This window comes from Emys orbicularis, chromosome 5 (genome assembly GCF_028017835.1).
Source record: "Emys orbicularis isolate rEmyOrb1 chromosome 5, rEmyOrb1.hap1, whole genome shotgun sequence".
Classification (NCBI taxonomy): domain Eukaryota; kingdom Metazoa; phylum Chordata; order Testudines; family Emydidae; genus Emys; species Emys orbicularis.
Genome location: NC_088687.1, coordinates 47,373,568 through 47,391,421, shown reverse-complemented (window position 1 = coordinate 47,391,421; position 17,854 = coordinate 47,373,568). Strand labels below are relative to the sequence as shown.

Below are 17,854 nucleotides of genomic sequence, written 5' to 3'. Positions count from 1 at the left end.
TAGTGGGTCCTACCACTGGTGTTGAAAGCCCTGACCACCCATCTCTTTGAGCTAGTGACTTCTTTCATTCTCTCCATGGCCACAGCACCTGACTGAGAAGCAGTGGCACACCTTAGATGTCAAACGAGACTGAAAACTTACATCAAGTGTGTACAATCCACAAGGAGATCAGGTTTCCTATTCAGTTCCTTTCATCCCAAAGTGTCAAGGGTTTAGAGTATCCAAACTATCCCTTTCTATCAGAGTATGCATCACTGAGGCATACAAGCCATCCAGTACACCTCTTCCAGAAGGAATCAAGGCATCTTCTACAAGATGCATGGCAACCTTATGGGCCAAAAGAGTGTGCACTTCCACTGCAGAGATCTGCAGAGCAGCCACATGATCATTGGCTAACACCTCTATCAAATACTATAAGGCGGACGTTCTGTCTCCATAGAGGCCTCCTTTGGCAGGAAGGTACTGCAGGTAATGGTCCAGACATAACCTGGCTATTTGAGCAGTTCAGAAAAAGGGTCTTTCCTATTTCTTATGTTCACTTTTCTGACTGTTCTACTCCTGTTCTCTGCTTGCTACTTCCCATGTGTATCAGAATTGTGAGAGACGCTAGGCTGAAGAATGGAAAATTTCTTATACAGTAATTTCCTTTCTGCTAGCAGCAGCATCTACCAAAATTCTACCCGTCCTGGTTACCTTCACAGTCAATGGTCAGCATTTTATTTGGATAGTTACCGCAGTGGCCTACTGTACATAATTAATTTGTTGACACTGAAGTTATTGTTACTAAGCATTGGCTGAGTTTTTTTCACAGCTTCAGAATGAATCATCTGGCACAAAGCAGAAGGGGCTGTGGCTAGCACAGGCTGTACTGCAGCTTTGAACCTCCTCTGGAAACTGCAGATGTGGGGGAATAGTCCATACACATCAGAATTGTGAAAGATGCTGTGAGCAGAAAGGAAATTATCAGGTAAGAAATTTTCCAATATTCCAGAAATGCCAACTTTTATGAGATGTCTAAACTAAAATATTGACATTAATGTAACTTGGTTTGAAGTCTACTTTGTATAGAAAATTTGTACAATCAAAAATATAAAACAGGATTTGTGCTTTTATATGATGTTTGTGAGCTGGAAATTATTCAGAATCACAAGCGTTTATAATTTCCTGTTTTGTAGATGGTAAATAGTTCCAATATTTGGCATTGACCAAACTCCTTTTGCTCAGTTTTCTCACTGCAATATATATATGAAACTTATAGTTGTAATAAGATCTTTCACTTATACAGAATGAAAAATTAATGATGGAGCATCAAGAAAAAGTCAACAGACTTCAAAGGCGACTAACACAGGCAGAACAGAGGGCAGCTATGGCATCTCAACAGGTACAAAACTGTAATCAGAAAACAACCTTATTACAGCTGCATAACAAGAGGTCTTTGAATGTTACAAGAAAAAATGTTATTTTGGAATCTCCCTAGGGTAGAGGTAATTGTTTATTTTATTTATTTATTTATTATACCTAGTAAAGTAGCTGATCTAACTTGGCAAAATGTGTCATTTCAGAACTAGAATATATATAACCATACTCCAAGTTTTCTTCTGACCGTTATGAGGGAGTGGAATACTTCACTTGGGCACATCACTGAACATCCAGTGCTTTCATGTAATATGTTTGTGGAAATAAATTAGATGTGAACTCTGTTTATGTGGTTCTCACTATATTAATGAAAGCATGTGAGTTTTTAGTAATCCTTTGCAATAAAGGAAGGAGCCCACTTATTAAGTCTGTGCAAAACTGAATCAAGATCAGAATGAGGGAATAAACTATAAAGTTTAAATACCTATCACCACTGATTACACAGAACAGCTGATCCAGACCCCTTGCAAATTGACCAGTAAGGCTGTATTCATTAGAAATGATGGCTTCATGGTAATAAAATGCAAATGTTGTGCTAGCTCCCACAGACTGGCACCTGTAGAATCTCATTCTGATTCAGAAGACAAATATGTCTTCATTTCATAGCTATAGAACTCTGTCTAGGCTTTTTTAGGCAGTCAAAGCTAGTTTAAGACAGAGACAGTTGTGGGTCAGGAATTTCTAGGGCCCAAATCATGTTCTGTGTCTACTCAGTTCTATCATATACCCTCTTACTTTTAGCTTACAATTTTCAGTCTCCCTCCACAAAAGTAAATAACTTTAAAAGGAAGCTTGTGTTGCTGTGTGGGGAGGAGAGTGATTCTCCCTCACACAGTTCATAATTTTGGGGAGAAAACATAAGAACAGCCACATTGGGTCAAGCCAATGGTCCGTGTAGCCCAGTATCCTTTCTCTGACAGTGACCACTGCCAGATGCCTCAGAGTGAATGTACAGAATAGGGCAATTATTGAGTAATCCATCCCATCATCCAGTCCCAGCTTCTGTCAGTTGGAGGTTAAGGGATACATGGTCAGGGCATGGGGTAGTGTCCCTGACCATCTTGGCTAATAGCCATTGATGGACCTATCTCCATGAACTTATCTAATTCTTTTTTAAACCCAATTATACTTTTAGTCTTTACAACATCCCATGGCAACAAGTTCAACATGTTGACTATGTGTTGTGTGAAGAAATATTTTCCTTTTTTTGTTTCAAACCGACTGCCTTTTAATTTCATTGGGTGACCCCCTAGTTCTTGTGTTATGTGAAGGGATAAATAACACTTCCTTATTTACTTTCACCATTTTTTAGATCTCTATCATATCCTCCCCCTTTAGTCATCTGTTTTCCAAGATGAACAGTCCCAGTAATTCTAATCTCTCCTCATATAGAAGCTGTTCCATACCTCTAATCTTTTTTTTCCCCTCTTCTCTGTACTTTTCCCCATTCTAATTTATCTTTTTTGAGATGGGGCAACCAGAACTGCATGAAAGCAGTATTTAAGATATGGGTGTACCATGGATTTATGTAGTGGCATAATATTTTCAGTCATATTTATCCCTTTCCTAATGGTTCCTAACCTTGTTAGCTTTTTTGACTGCTGCTGCATGTTGAGCAGATGTTTATAGAGAACTATCCACAATGACTCCCAAGGTCTCTGTCTTGAGTGGTAACAGCTAGTTTAGACCCTATCATTTTGTATGTATAGTTAGGATTATGTTTTCCAATATGCATTACTTCCCATTTATCAGCGTTGGATTTCATCTGCCATTTTGTTGCCAAGTTACCCAGTTTTGTGAGATCTCTTTGTAACTCTTCACAGTAAGCTTCGACTTATCTTGTATCTCTTTGTATCATCTGCAAATTTTGGTACCTCACTGTTCACTCCCTTTTCCACCTCATTTATGAATATGTTGAACAATACAGGTCCCAGTAACAATCTTTGGGGGGCCCTGTTATTTACTTTTCTCCATTGTGAAAACTAACCACTTATTCCTATACTTTCTTTCGTGTCGTTTAGCCATTTACTGATCTATGAGAGGGCCTTCCCTCTTATCCTATAACTGCTTACTTTGCTTAAGAGCCGTTGGTGAGGGACCTTGTCAAAGGCTTTCTGAAAGTCCAAGTATACTATAACAACTGGCTTACCCTTGTCCACATGATTATTGATCCCTCTCAAAGAGTTGTAATAGATTGGTGCGGCATGATTTCTTTTTACAAAAGCCTTATTGACTCTTCCCCAACATATTTATCTATATGTCTGATGATTTGTTTTTTACATAGTTTCAACCCATTTGCCTGTTACTGAGGTTAGGCTTAGTGGCCTATAATTGCCAGGATCACCTCTGGAACTTTTTTAAAAAATCAATGTTATGTTAGCTATTAGCTATCCTCCAGTCTTCTGGCAGAGAGGCTGATTTAAGTGATAGGTTACGTACCATTGTTAAGTATCAGAGGGGTAGCCGTGTTAGTCGTTTTGTAATGTCACATTTGAGTTCCTTTAGAACTCTTGGCTGAATACCATCTCGTCCTGGTAACTTATTACTGTTTAATTTATTAGCTTGTTCCAAAACCACCTCTACTGACAGACACCTCAATCTGGGTCAATGTCTCAGATTTGTCACCTACACGTGAACCATTCTTTTTAGGTATCTCCCCTCTATCTTCTGCAATGAAGACTAATGTAAAGAATTCATTGTTTCTCCGCAACAGCCTCGTCTTCCTTGACTGCTTCTTTAGCACCTCAATTGTCCAGTGATTGCTTGGCAGACTTCCTTCTTCTGATGTACTTTAAAAAATTTTGGCTGTTAATTTTTGTGTCTTTTGCTAGTTGCTTTTCAAATTCTTTCTTTGCCTGCCCTATTATATTTATACATTTGACTTGCCAGAATTTATGCTCCTATTTTCCTCACTAGAATTTGACTTCCAATTTGTAAAAGATGTCTTTTTGTCTCTAACTGCATCTTTTACTCTGCTGTTTGGCCACAGTGGCTTTTTTTTTTTTTATCCTCTTACTGTTTTTTGTGTGTTTTTTATAATTTGGAGTATACATTTCGTTTGAGTCTCTATTATGGTGGTCTTAAATAGTCTCCATGCAGTTTTCAGGCATTTCACCCTTGTGACTGTTCCTTTTAATTTCTATTTAACTAGTATCCCCTTTTTTGTGTAATCCCCTTTTTGAAGTTAAATACTACTGTGGTGGGTTTCTTTGGCATTTTCCCCCTACAAGGATGTTAATTTTAATTACATTATGGTCGCTATTACTGAGCATTTTAGCTATATTCACCTCTTGGACTAGATTCTGTGCTCCACTTAGGACTAAATCAAGAATTGCCTCTGTCCTTGTTGGGTCCAGGACAAGCTGCTCCAAGAAGCAATCATGATACATTTTGGACATAAATTACAAAGTCAGGAGGGCAATTTTACAGCTTAAGAGTTTGATGTTGATCCAGCACCAGAATGCCCTCCATACACACACCTCCCTTCCAGTAATAACATTAACTACATTAGAATCACAAGGCAAAAATTACAGAGCTGTAAACAGTTAGCAGGAAAACAATCCTGCACATGGAACAGTTATACTATCCCTTCCTCATTAGCATTGTGCTCCCAAATTGAACTGTTTACTACACTTCAGTAGTCTTGAATGTTACTCCCTCTAAGATTGTCTGGAGTGCAACCCTCTGGAGTGCATTAGTGCTTATTAGTGGGAAAGCAGTGGATGGAAAATAGCTAGATTTGTTAGGTCTAAGGATATTAGGAGAAGTGCAGTCTGACAGACAGGGATAATAAGCAGAAATGAACAACATGGAAAATACGTAGTTTTGCTTGTTTCACCTTTGCAGTGAGTGTCAGGAAGAAAGAAAACTCAAAACTTGAAACTCAAACAGCCCCACTGCAAATTATGTCCTGCATACAAATGTTGCAAATGTTTAATATGTCCTGTCCACCCTGTTTCAACATTAAAGATCCCACATACCTTTTCTTAAGATAGGAGTTTGGAGTAGGCGTTTGCCTGTGTAACTGTGACCCAAATTTCATCTGTCTATGGTTGTGCAATTTGCTATGTGCCACTTGTTCCCTTAGCTGTTGCCCTCTACCGCAAAGGTTTGCATTTCAGTGATGCAGTATGTATAAGAAGTAGCATGTGTAGCAGTTTCGGGATGAAAGATACTATCTATAAAATGTAATATTTCTATTAAATAGCTAGTGATTGGTTTTTACTTAATAGTCTAATACCTATACAAGAGGAGTGCAACACTGAAAAATCACCACTAAAATGCAGTCCTTTAGACAGACATTGCATTATTTTAAAATAATTTGAATTCTACATGTTTCATGCATTTTATTTTAGTCCAGCACAACCTCTATTACCCAAACCTCAATCATTCAAAACTCCTTTGTATGTGAAATAGGGTCACAGCCATGGGTATATATTGAGAATTCTTTCAAGTATGCAAAATCTCAGTTATCTGTGTTTATTCCGTCTCCTCCCTGGCATTTTGCTTATTGAGATTTCCATGGAATAGTGAAACTATTGACTGTTTGCTTTTAATTGCAGCTCAACGTGATTACTGTGCAGAGGAAAAAAGCTGCCTCCCTGGTGGATCTAGAAAATATTTAAAAAATATACTTTGTTCATTCACATCACTTAAGAATTGGAAAATCTGTCAGAGGAACACGGTATTGGAGCATTAAAGTCTATAGCGCACAGCTAGACTTGTGTAATTTGCATAAACATTTTCCATTCTATTTGTACAAGAGGGGAAAAAAGCTGAATTGTGGCTCCTTCACAGTAAATACAGTGAGAGTCTGCAAAATAATATGATTTCAAATGTAGAATGAAGCCTACCTTCATCAATGTAAAATTACACAAATGTACTGTGCATAGTATGGTTTTTTGTTTTTGTTTTTTTGTTTTACTTAATGGCAATCATGACAAAGTAGTAGTAAAGAAATATATACCAATGTGCTGGCAATTATAAACACCTTTACTCTATATGTACAAATGATTTGTTTAATTACATTTTGTATGACATTTTCTTAATGTACAAGTGCAATGTAATAAATTATGTACTTTCTAAACAGATTGTGTGCATGGGAAAGAATGGACTGCATCCTCTTTGGTGAATGAAACTGAGAAATTAGTTATGTCCTAAGTTTCAAATAGTGGGTGTGTATGGTAATTTTGCACATGGCTGCCCTGCCTTTCACTGTTTTGAGAACACTATTTGTGGGTTTTTTCAGTTTATTTCCTCTGTGATGTCCATTGAAAAGAGTAAAATGTAGACACTAAACTGGTCTCTGGTACACTCAGGCTCTTCCAATTGTACTCTTACTGTAATTGCTACTTCACAGTTGTGCCTTACCTCTGTGATCAGCTCCTTTCCCTGGTATGCACGTGTATGGGAACCTGTGGCAACTGTTATTCCTAGCAGCACACTATACAACATCCTAGGTGAAGTCACACAGAAGAATCTGTAGTAATTATGCACCCCCCTTGACTCTTTCAGATCAAAATATTCATTTTAATTCCACAGAATAAGGGTTCAAGGACTCTCCTGAGATTACATTTTGTCCTTTTTGCTTTGAGGATGGCAAATTCTATGCAATTATTATAAAAAAGGCGTTTGAAGGAAAATTAGCATATTAGACTCTTAACTGTTTTCTCTTTAAGCATATATAATATTTGAAAATTCATCTGGCAGATCTTGAAAGTCCATCATTGTCTGAAGTAAGTGATTTTAATTTCTTGTGTGTTTATTTGAAGGTTTTCACAACACTGTATATTTCCTTCTCCCTTGCAATATATTTACAATATAAAGGACAATGCAACTTAAATTTATTTGGACTGATAATTCACCCGTGCTTACCTGAAAATTTCCTTTCTTTGAATAAGATGCATAGATTTTTACAGTGGATCTTCAGCCTGCTTGCATCTTTAGGGGCAGAACCAGACAGTCAGTCGCTGGCAGGTAGGGGGGGTCTCTCCTGCCCGCAAAGAGTCTGTCAGTTAAGACAACTTCCATAGCCAAGGATAAATCTCATTTAATAATCTAAGAAAAATACTGTACTTAAGAAAGAATAACTACTGCTGTCTCCTACCGCGGAGCATACTTTTAAACAATCACTTCCTCAGTTTGATGTATCCCAGTGCCAAGCCCTATTTATAACAGAAAACTCTGCCAAGGGCGGCCTGGCTCTGTGAACCTGTTACTCAAAGTTGGTTTTCAAGTAAGCATGGATCCACTTTCCTGTTTCTCCTTATACCCTATTAGCCACCACATTATTCCAATTAATCTTTGTTCCCAAAAAATAGGCGAGGCTTGCAGCATGCCAGAAAGATCACTAAAAACCTAGACACTAAGCCAAAAGAGAGAGTGCATTTGAAAACCTGTGGTCCCTCACTGAGAGCACCTCACTTGCTGTCCGTCTCTTTGCATTTAAACAGGGAGCATGAGCACCTCAGCTGATCTCATACAGAGCTAGTTTTTACTAAATATGCAAATTTTACAGTATCTTCTCTTAATCTTTTAACACCTCTGCCCTTGTCACGTCACTGACTTCCTATAAGCTGCAATTCATATACTGACTTCCTAAAAGCCCATCTTCATACAAGAGAAAAGCTGCCTGTTTTCTCATATTTTATTTGCACTTTGATTTTATTGGCACAATCAGCAATAGATGGGAGTATAATTGAAAGAATGTCCTAAAATCAAAGGAATAATTTATTTAATCAGAAACAAGCACTCTCTGGTTCTAGTAAATTAAAGATGGCTTATTGAAATGTTTACAATTTCCACAGATGATCAATAAATCCATGCTAGAGAATGACTCACACTACTTGAGCCATTTCTCATCAGAGCAGAGGCTGGCGTGGGTCAAGAAGGGGTGATTTCTAACGCTCAGACTACAGGCTGTACATCATGAATCAGAGAGGTACAATTGCCCCTTCTGTGCACATTTTGCGTGAGGTTGTGTACTGGTGATATATTGGAACTTATAAAATAGCTTACATTTAGGGAATATGCAGTTGAGGTATGAAGCTATAAAATAATAGAGGCAACTAATACAAACCAAAAAGGTCTGGGTTGATAGTGCTGTTCAAACTGCAAGCATCCCCAGCTTTCAGTTCAAAATGACGTGTTGATTATAGATCTTTTATTATTGAAGGAAATTAACACATATATTGACATCATAATTATAGGCTGTACTGCCTTATAAAACAAGCTTTATAAGACCCTATTTTCAGTTGCTTTATAACCCTGCTAAACTTTTTGGAAAATTTCAGCCAAAACAATTAAGCCGTTTCCAAAAACAAGGCTGGGGCAGGGTATATTTTGCTGATATTAAGATTGTCAGGATTTGTTGTCTTTCAGAAGCTTTAGCACCCCCATGCAGGAAGTTGAAATTTAGTAGAGGGTAGCCTTTTTGTCAGGCATGTGCCTTCTGCCTGGCCCTTAAAAATCTGTCCAAATTTGACCAGGACATAAGACCGAAAAAACCCTCAATTCATACGTGCTCAGTAGAGACTTGCTAAAACAGTTCAATTTTCTGAAAATTCCATCTTCCCTAAGCATGATTTTCCCTGCAATTGCAATTTCTGGATGCCCTGGGCTGTGGTGGGTCCAGGCATTGGAGTTGAGAGAAGGTTCTAAATGCACAGAATGGACCTGCTCTAGCAAGTAAATGGTTGTGTTCTAGAGGAGACTGTTGAACAGTCAGAAGGTATATAGACTCAGACTTGTGGGGCTGTAAAATTGCAGTTAAATGTTCAGGCTTGGGCTGGAGCTCAGAGCTGTGGGACTGTTCAAATGTCTACATCACAATTTTACAGCCCCACAGCCTGAGCCCCAGCCAACTGACTCAGGCCAGCCATGGCTGTTTAACTGCTATGTAGACATATCTTAATTGTGTGTCCCTTGTTTTCTGGATGCCTGACTAAAAAAAAATCAGACCTCGGGAGCTTATTAGTGCTGAGCACTGAATTGCTACTTAAGTCAATGGGAGCTTCTTCTTTGAACATATAAAGTGCTGTATAATAACACTAAGTACTCTGAAAAATGAGGTCTCTCATAGGGTACCCAAAATTAGTGGATACTTTTTACCTTAATTTCTCTCTGCCTTAGTTCTCCATTTACAAAATGGGGATAATACCTCCATCTCACAGGGATGCTGTGAAAATAATAAATCATAGAATATCAGGATTGGAAGGGACCTCAGGAGGTCATCTAGTCCAACCCCCTGCTCAAAGCAGGACCAATCCCCAACTAAATCATCCCAGCCAGGGCTTTGTCAAGCCTGACCTTAAAAACCTCTAAGGAAGGAGATTCCACCAACTCCCTAGGTAACCCATTCCAGTGCTTCACCACCTTCCTAGTGAAAAAGTTTTTCCTAATATCCAACCTAAACCTCCCTCACTGCAAGTTGAGATCATTACTCCTTGTTCTGTCATCTGGTACCACTGAGAACAGTCTAGATCCAGCCTCTTTGGCACCCCCTTTCAGGTAGTTGAAAGCAGTTATCAAATCCCCCCTCATTCTTCTCTTCTGCAGACCAAACAATCCCAGTTCCATCAGCCTCTCCTCATAAGTCATGTGCTCCAGCCCCCTAATCATTTTTGTTGCCCTCCGCTGGACTCTTTCCAATTTTTCCACATCCTTCTTGTAGTGTGGGGCCCAAAACTGGACACAGTATTCCAGATGAGGCCTCACCAATGCCGAATAGAGGAGAATGATCACGTCCCTCGATCTACTGGCAGTGCCCCTACTTATACAGCCCAAAATGCTGTTAGCCTTCTTGGCAACAAGGGCAACCTATGCAACTGTTGATACATATCCAGCTTCTCGTCCACTGTAACCCCTAGGTCCTTTTCTGCAGAACTGCTGCCTAGCCATTCGGTCCCTAGTCTAAAGCAGTGCATGGGATTCTTCCGTCCTAAGTGCAGGACTCTGCACTTGTCCTTGTTGAACCTCATCAGATTTCTTTTGGCCCAATCCTCTAATTTGTCTAGGGCCCTCTGTATCCTATCCCTACCCTCCAGCGTATCTACCACTCCTCCCAGTTTAGTGTCATCTGCAAACTTGCTGTGGGTGCAGTCCACGCCATCCTCCAGATCATTAATGAAGATATTGAACAAAACCGGCCCCAGGACCGACCCTTGATACTGGCTGCCAACTAGACATGGAGCCATTGATCACTACCCATTGAGCCCAACGATCTAGCCAGCTTTCTAGCCACCTTATAGTCCATTCATCCGGCCCATACTTCTTAAACTTGCCGGCAAGAATACTGTGGGAGACCGTATCAAAAGCTTTCCTAAAGTCAAGGAATAACACGTCCACTGCTTTCCCCTCATCCACAGAGCCAGTTATCTCATCATAGAAGGCAATTAAGGCAGTCAGGCATGTATTCATCAGTGTATGTGAAACACAGATACTGTTCGCAATGAGCACCATGGGAAGGCCCAGGAGGAAATTAAGAGTTTGAATAGTGTGCAGTAAATAAGGCATGGGACCACACATTGAACAATGAATAGAATAAAATATTGAATAGCTGCTCATAAAGTAAACACCATCCAGTCTGTGCACTGAATGAAGCAGAGGTTCTGGGGGGGAAATAGTACGTAACCCTGTAGTTAAAGACTGATTCTTAATGAATTTTCAGAAGGAGGGTGAATTAAGGTTGTACAGACAACCTGCTCTGGGGATTAAACAGTTGCCTTCTAGAGGAGGCTGTAGAACAATCAGGTATATAGTGAATTGAGCAGCGCATTGCAAGAAGAGAAAGGATGGTCTCATGGTTGTGTCGAAAGCTGCGCTGGGGAACTTAAGTCCTATGCCTGCCTGTGCCACAGAGTTCTTGTGTGGTGCTGGGCAAATCACTTAAACCAGACAGATGGTTACAAAGGGTATGTCTACACTGCAATTAAACACCCATGGCTAGCCTGTCTCAGCTGACTCAGACCTGTGGCACTCTAAAATTGCACAGGCAACCTTAATTCTGGCATTTCTTAACCTCTGAATGCTTGACTTTGCAACCTTAATGTGCTTTTAACATCATTTTGTATATAATAATAATAAAGGGCTAATGCCACCTACTCTTTTTTAATGTCTTTTTGCAGATACTGAGCCAAATGAATATTTTGAAGTGCTGACCTAGTCTCTCTAATATAGCAGCCCTCATCTCCATTAGAGTGTAAACAAGCGTTATTGTAACCATTAAGGTGGCACTGTGAAACATTCCAGTTGGAGATGCAAAGTAAAGGTGAATGTGCAATTTTCTCTGTCCTATGAACATAGGACTTAAAATACAGCCTTTATTTATGTGACCACTTACTACTTCCCAAATAATGCAATAGAATAAAGAACAGGAGTACTTGTGGCACCTTAGAGACTAACAAATTTATTAGAGCATAAGCTTTCGTGGGCTACAACCCACTTCTTCGGCTGCATATAAGGCTTATATGCAGACGAAGAAGTGGGTTGTAGCCCACGAAAGCTTATGCTCTAATAAATTTGTTAGTCTCTAAGGTGCCACAAGTACTCCTGTTCTTTTTGTGGATACAGACTAACACGGCTGCTACTCTGAAACCTGTCAATAGAATAAAAGTGATTTTCCCTACAATCTTAGTCTGTTTTGTGAATCTTTGATTCCTGTAATGTTATCCAAATTGAAACCATTTTTTACAATGCATACACATAGGCAGGTAGAGTTAAGGTTGCACAATATTAAACAGCCACTCTGACTGGTCTTGTATAAGACAATGATGAGGTCCCTGAGTTTACAATCTACTAAGATTCAAACTTAATGTTGCCTTAATGTATTAGAAGATAAGGGTTTTTCTGCACATTCATCCTTGGAATTTTTTGGTTAAAGTGGTGCCTCACCTACAGCTCGGAGACTATGTAGTTCCTTTTAGACTGCTGCACTTGTTTAAACAATATAGACTGTTGTGGCATCATAAGGCCATGTCTTACCCTTGGATGGTGGGCAGTTACTATTGCAATGAACAGCCTGTAACAAACCTGAAATGTGGAAGCCCATTTCCACATACAGTACGTATGATGCTGTTGGGTTGCATAAATGATTTGGTGAACTTGCCACTGTACCAGTAAGAGATTGTGGATATGTAACATTCCACATATAGAAACATTCAGATGTACACTTGTAAAATGTAAAGAACTAGGCCTCTTTCTGTTTATAACAAACCTACGTTTCTGCATTCTGTTGATTTTGGGCTATTTTAACCAAACTGCCAAACTTCTATTTGCCTTTCACTTGTTCCGTAAGACAAACTAAGATGATTTAAAGTTCAAAGTGCAGTTTTGGTCAGCAAGAATAGCAAAATGACTAAAAAAAAAAATACTTACCAGATTCTCTTCTAAGTTTATACTTCGTCTTAGCGACTTACTATAGGGCAGTATGTGAGCCCTTTACTAACACTGCTGAACAAATAATCACAGGTAGATCCACTGATTCAAGAAATTGTTCACCAATATGAATAAAGGCGGGGTCATACTCTGACCTTTAATAATTAAAATAATGTTTTACTACTGTTGGCACTCCAGAACCAATACAGGGAAGAATGAGCTAGAGCTTGGTTTTGTGTGCACCTCAGCCGCCTTCCAGTTTCAAAAACTTCGACTACTAATGCTACGAGTAAGAGAGAAAATATGGCAAGCACTGAGTAAGTATTACAGTCATATCACTCTAGACATATGTAATAGCATTTTGTTACTGGTAAGCTATATATATATGACTGGGCACCAAACGTGACAATTGTTGGTCACAGTGGTCCCAATCCTGCAAACACATGATGCTTAAGTTTAAGTACAATGAGACAGCCTATATACTTAAAGTTAAGCATGTGCGTATGTGCAGGATGTTTATTTTAACTTTGCTTAGATATCATGGCAATGAATGCAGTATATAAACCTGGACAGAATGGACAGAAGTGGAGATTTTAAAATTGAACACTGCCAGTCTATTGCAAAATGTACAGCATTTATTCACATACAGACAAAAAGGCACAATTCTACTAAATATTTTAACAAAAAAATACAGCTGTCTTCAACTAGATCTTTATAAATACGTCAGAAAAGGGGGGAAATAAATACAGGATTGGGCCAAGTAATATAAAATAGTCATCTCTACATATACTTTTTATCTCTGATTCTATCGGTTTCTCTTCATGCACCTTTTTTTTTTTTAATTTTAGCTGAATGAACACCAAAGCTAGGCACATAGTGAAAAATCTTCTGTACAAGATTTTACAAATGTAATGACAATTTTTTTTCAAATTTTTAAAATAATTAAGACTTGCACACATGACACGAATAAACCCTTCATTTAGATTTGTGTGTGTTTATACCCTAACAAATGGCATTCCAGGCAACTTTACAAAAGTTTAACTAGCCTACATTTTGACATAATACACCAATCATAATCAAAGATTGCTTGGTCAATCTGCACAAGGAAAGGTAAAGCTTAAAAAAAAATAATGAATGAATGATTCCATACCAATAAAACACAAGGGGTGGGTTTGGGTTGTTACTGCTATACGTATGACTCCTCTGTTGCTGAGCGCTAAGCCTGGCATGAAACTAACTTTTACAGCTGGTCATACTGCAATTAGCTTGCCTTGTAGCTTTTTTGTAATTAGGGGTTTGGGAAAAGCGTTTTATTTGGTTCAGCATAACGTGGAACATTAGAAAGCTTATTAACCTAAATGTGTGGGGAGTAAAACAGATAAGGCATTATTTCTGCACAATGCTAGCATTCATAATAGTGCAAATGAATCAGGTACCTCTTTCAAACTGATGTGAGGTTAAATGTTTGCTTAGAATCAAATTTAATTTTTTTTCCTTCTATGGCTTGACAAACAATTCCCTATATCACAACCTCCTTACAGTAATAAACTTAGCCCTCATCTAGAAATGTTGCTGAAGTTAAAAGTGAAATCAACTGTACTTCCCTCTTTTCCCATAGCCAATAAAAATTTTCTTCTTTTTAATCAAACAAGAACTTTAATATTTTAAGTCATGTCAAGAGTGAATCTCTGTATGACTCAGATCCACCATTCCTTCTTTGTTATGTGCAACAACCAGTTAATCTGACCAGCGAAGTCATGAGATGAATCTGGTTTCTCAGGAGCAGCAAGGTTTAACAAAGTATCGTTTCAATACAAACATTTCCCCTTCCCAAGATTATTCCATTAAGTGTCAAAAGGTTCTGTCTCAATTTAGTTTAAAAAGTAGAACTAATGATAGGGAAGCATTTGTTTGAAGTTTTTAATTATTTGATAACTTGCATAGCAAGATGGAATGTCAATAAGCCTATTTTGTCAACTGAATCCTCTGGAAGACTTAAAGTTAAGAGCAAAGTTCTAATGTTTCTTTATTCTTTCCCTGCCCCAATGAGAAGGGGTTAAATGTTAAAATGTATTATATAACTGAATACTGATAGCAGTAGGTTGGGGGAAAGAAAAAGGGATTCTTCCATCTGCCCATATTTCTAAATGCATTGCTGCTTAAACTTTCTTTCAACTATTTTGTGCCTGCCTTACATTGATGCAGAATTCCAAAAATTTCACGCTTATAACATCCATTGTTATGATACATATGCACTCTATTCAGTGCACAAACAAAATAGTCTCTCTATGTACTGTTAATGTTATTGCTGATAGCTTACTCACTAGTTATTGCCATTCGCAGTTATTTTTAAAAGTTATGTAATCACACTGTGAGCTCCCGCTCTCATCAATTCTAGTCCAGAACAGAATGAAATCACTTTATCTTGGTCTGAATGTAAAGAGCTATTCACAACTTATTGCCTTTCCTTTTTATTCTATTTAAAAATATATATGCGTGTGTGTGTATATATATATTTGTCCTTCTTTAAAGAACGCTTTAGTGTCAGATGCTTGGATTTCCCAGTACATACCATTAGTGCATAAGTGGCTGGCGTTGGGAAATCCTGCTGACTAGTGCCTTCAAGTTAGTCATACCCACTTGAACTGTCATCATATTCCTGGAGGGCAGGTGATTGGATAATGCTAAAGCTGCTTTGTGGATTGTTCCACAGAATGCAGTAGACCCTAAATTTGTCCCTTTCTCAGAATTGGATGAACTATCTTCTTTCCCCAGAACTGAAGAGCTTAGGAGTATGGCTCTGTGCTGAGACTGGGTCTTTTCATGTTGTTACTGTTATATCACTAGGCAGCTGCAGCTCTAACCTGTCCCCTTCATTTTTCTCCAATAATTGTGGTTAAAACTGACTACCTGTTGGATGTATTTACATGTAAACTCTCTGGAGTTATGGAAGATTTAGAGCTGCCATGTATACTGAACTCTAATACAACAAAAACATTCTGCAGGCAAATATGACTTGAAGACCTGCCACAGTCCCAAGAAAGTGAGTATTTGTAATGGGTTTAGTAATGCTGGATGGTTAAATAACCATATTTAATATAGTACACACTAGTTAATTTAACAGCTTGTGCTTTTGGGGAGAGGGAAAAATTCTTATCAGTGCTGTTTTGCTAAAGGGAGACAGATACAACCTCCCCTTCCCCCCACGTGTTTAATGAATTCTTTTAGTGTTCCACAAAGATTCCATTTTAATAGTGATGTCATCTTGTTTCCTCAAGAAAGTTGCAAATAAAAAAGGTTCAAACTTCTCACAGAAATAGATTATAAGGACTCAGGGACGGGGGCAAAATCCTAGTCTTAAGTGCACGTAAACATGTTTATACAGCTCAGGGGTAACTGGTTCTCTCTTTGTCAATCTGTAGCCATGTCTAAAACCTCATCCTCCCCTCCTCACACCGATAAATAAAGCAGAGTGGGTTTGCAGGCAGTGCCTCTATTGACCATGGTGCTTGAAGATGTGTCTTACTGTCCAGTCAGGAAGCGAGGATACTTCTCCTAATAATGTCTGTCCTCCTGTTGATAGTGCTGTTTGGACTAAGCCTTTGCTGTCTGCATTTTTTCTCAGCCACCTCAGTTTCTGAGTCACTCATTTCAGCATCAGGAGCATACCCATCATTCTCCCTGTCTGTCTTTAGTTTGCTTTTTGCCCTGTCTTTAGGCAAAACTCTGCCCATGCCCAAGTATGGATAGTTAGAGTTCTGGTGGCAGGTCTCCTCCTGGATCTCTCCCTGGTGTTGTCTCTCCCCCTTCTTTGGAATTCGGAATCCGCCCCAGTTTTTCACTGGGCTTGTGGGTGTTGTAGGCACTTTAACCGCAGGCCGGTTATAGGTTATTTTGATGAGGGATCCATTGCATTTAGGCACTATATCCCTCCGTGTGCCAGGTGCTGACCTACCACCTGGATGGTTCACAGACCTTTTGTTTTCTGATTGCCTCTGAGAGACTTCTGTGGATGTCAGTGGCTTGTGGCTGTGCTTGGAAGGCTTTTCCTTCAGTTCTGCCTTGATTACCTCGTAAGGGGAACGATTGTCTCTTCTTTTCCTGTGGTCTGGCATAACTATCCCGTTTCTCTGTTGTGCTGATACAATGCGTGCTTCTGCAAAAGCCTTTTCAAAATTTAAAAAGCTACTTGGAGTCACTACACCTTCCCTTCGGCTGGGCTGTTTGAGCAGGGATTTTCTGTCACTCCCAGAGGTGTTCCTTACTCTGTCTCCCTTGTGTGATTTTTTCAATGTGTGTGTCAGAGAAGTGCCCATTTGCTTCCTGAAGAAAGCAGAATGCCACTTCAAATCCTCTATTTTGGGAGCATCAGGACCCAAAGGTGGACTGTTGAACAACACCATGTTTTCTACTGAGGAGGAGGAGGAAGGCACACCTAAAAGCAACACAGAGAAATTACTTCACAGTTCAGGCAAAGCAAATCACTTCCCTGATATAACAGCTGCTGCTTTTTACCTCCTAAATTTCCTCTTTGGGATTTTTCTTTCCTGCCTCCAACTTGTTTTAATTATGCTGGAGCGTGACCAGCATTTAATGGCTTTCATAACGTCCGACATCTGACACTGATCAGCCTTCAGTAACTCTTAATTACTGTAGATCTAATTATATTTAGATGCAATTTCCATTCGCTATAGATATTATAGCTAATGTGTATCTCAGATTTTAAGGCCAGAAGGGGCCATTGTGATTGTCTAGTCTGATCTCCTGCATAACACATGAAGTCCAATAGCTGTGTTTGCACTAGAACACATCTTCTAGACAAATATCCAATCTTGATTAAACTCTTTGGAAAAAAGCATCTTCACTTAAATGGACAAACTACCACATATGTCATCATGCATGATTCTACTAGCTGATTGTGCAGCTGACTAATGATTTAAATCCTTAAGGATAATCTAGTTAACCTTTTCAATGTAGCATTTTCCTGCTGGAGAAGCAACTATTTTCAGTGAGCAGTAAATCGGTGGGAATGATTTTTTAACATCAGTTTGCTGACCCATCAGAA

At 38.9% G+C, this 17,854-nt stretch overlaps 2 protein-coding genes across 3 annotated transcripts in view; one reads left to right on the top strand and one right to left on the bottom strand.

The window, feature by feature from the left end:
- SCLT1 (sodium channel and clathrin linker 1) overlaps positions 1 to 6,041 on the top strand; it is a 136,235-nt gene extending 130,194 nt beyond the window's left edge. Inside the window, exons 21-22 of the mRNA XM_065404799.1 lie at positions 1,286 to 1,381; positions 5,979 to 6,041. Of these exons, the coding sequence (XP_065260871.1) occupies positions 1,286 to 1,381; positions 5,979 to 6,041 (159 nt within the window). The remainder of the gene's footprint in view (positions 1 to 1,285; positions 1,382 to 5,978) is intronic.
- A 10,281-nt stretch (positions 6,042 to 16,322) lies between these two features.
- JADE1 (jade family PHD finger 1) overlaps positions 16,323 to 17,854 on the bottom strand; it is a 58,133-nt gene continuing 56,601 nt past the window's right edge. For both annotated transcript variants that reach the window (XM_065404866.1, XM_065404867.1), the window contains one exon: positions 16,323 to 17,224. In XM_065404866.1, the coding sequence (XP_065260938.1) occupies positions 16,323 to 17,224 (902 nt within the window). The remainder of the gene's footprint in view (positions 17,225 to 17,854) is intronic.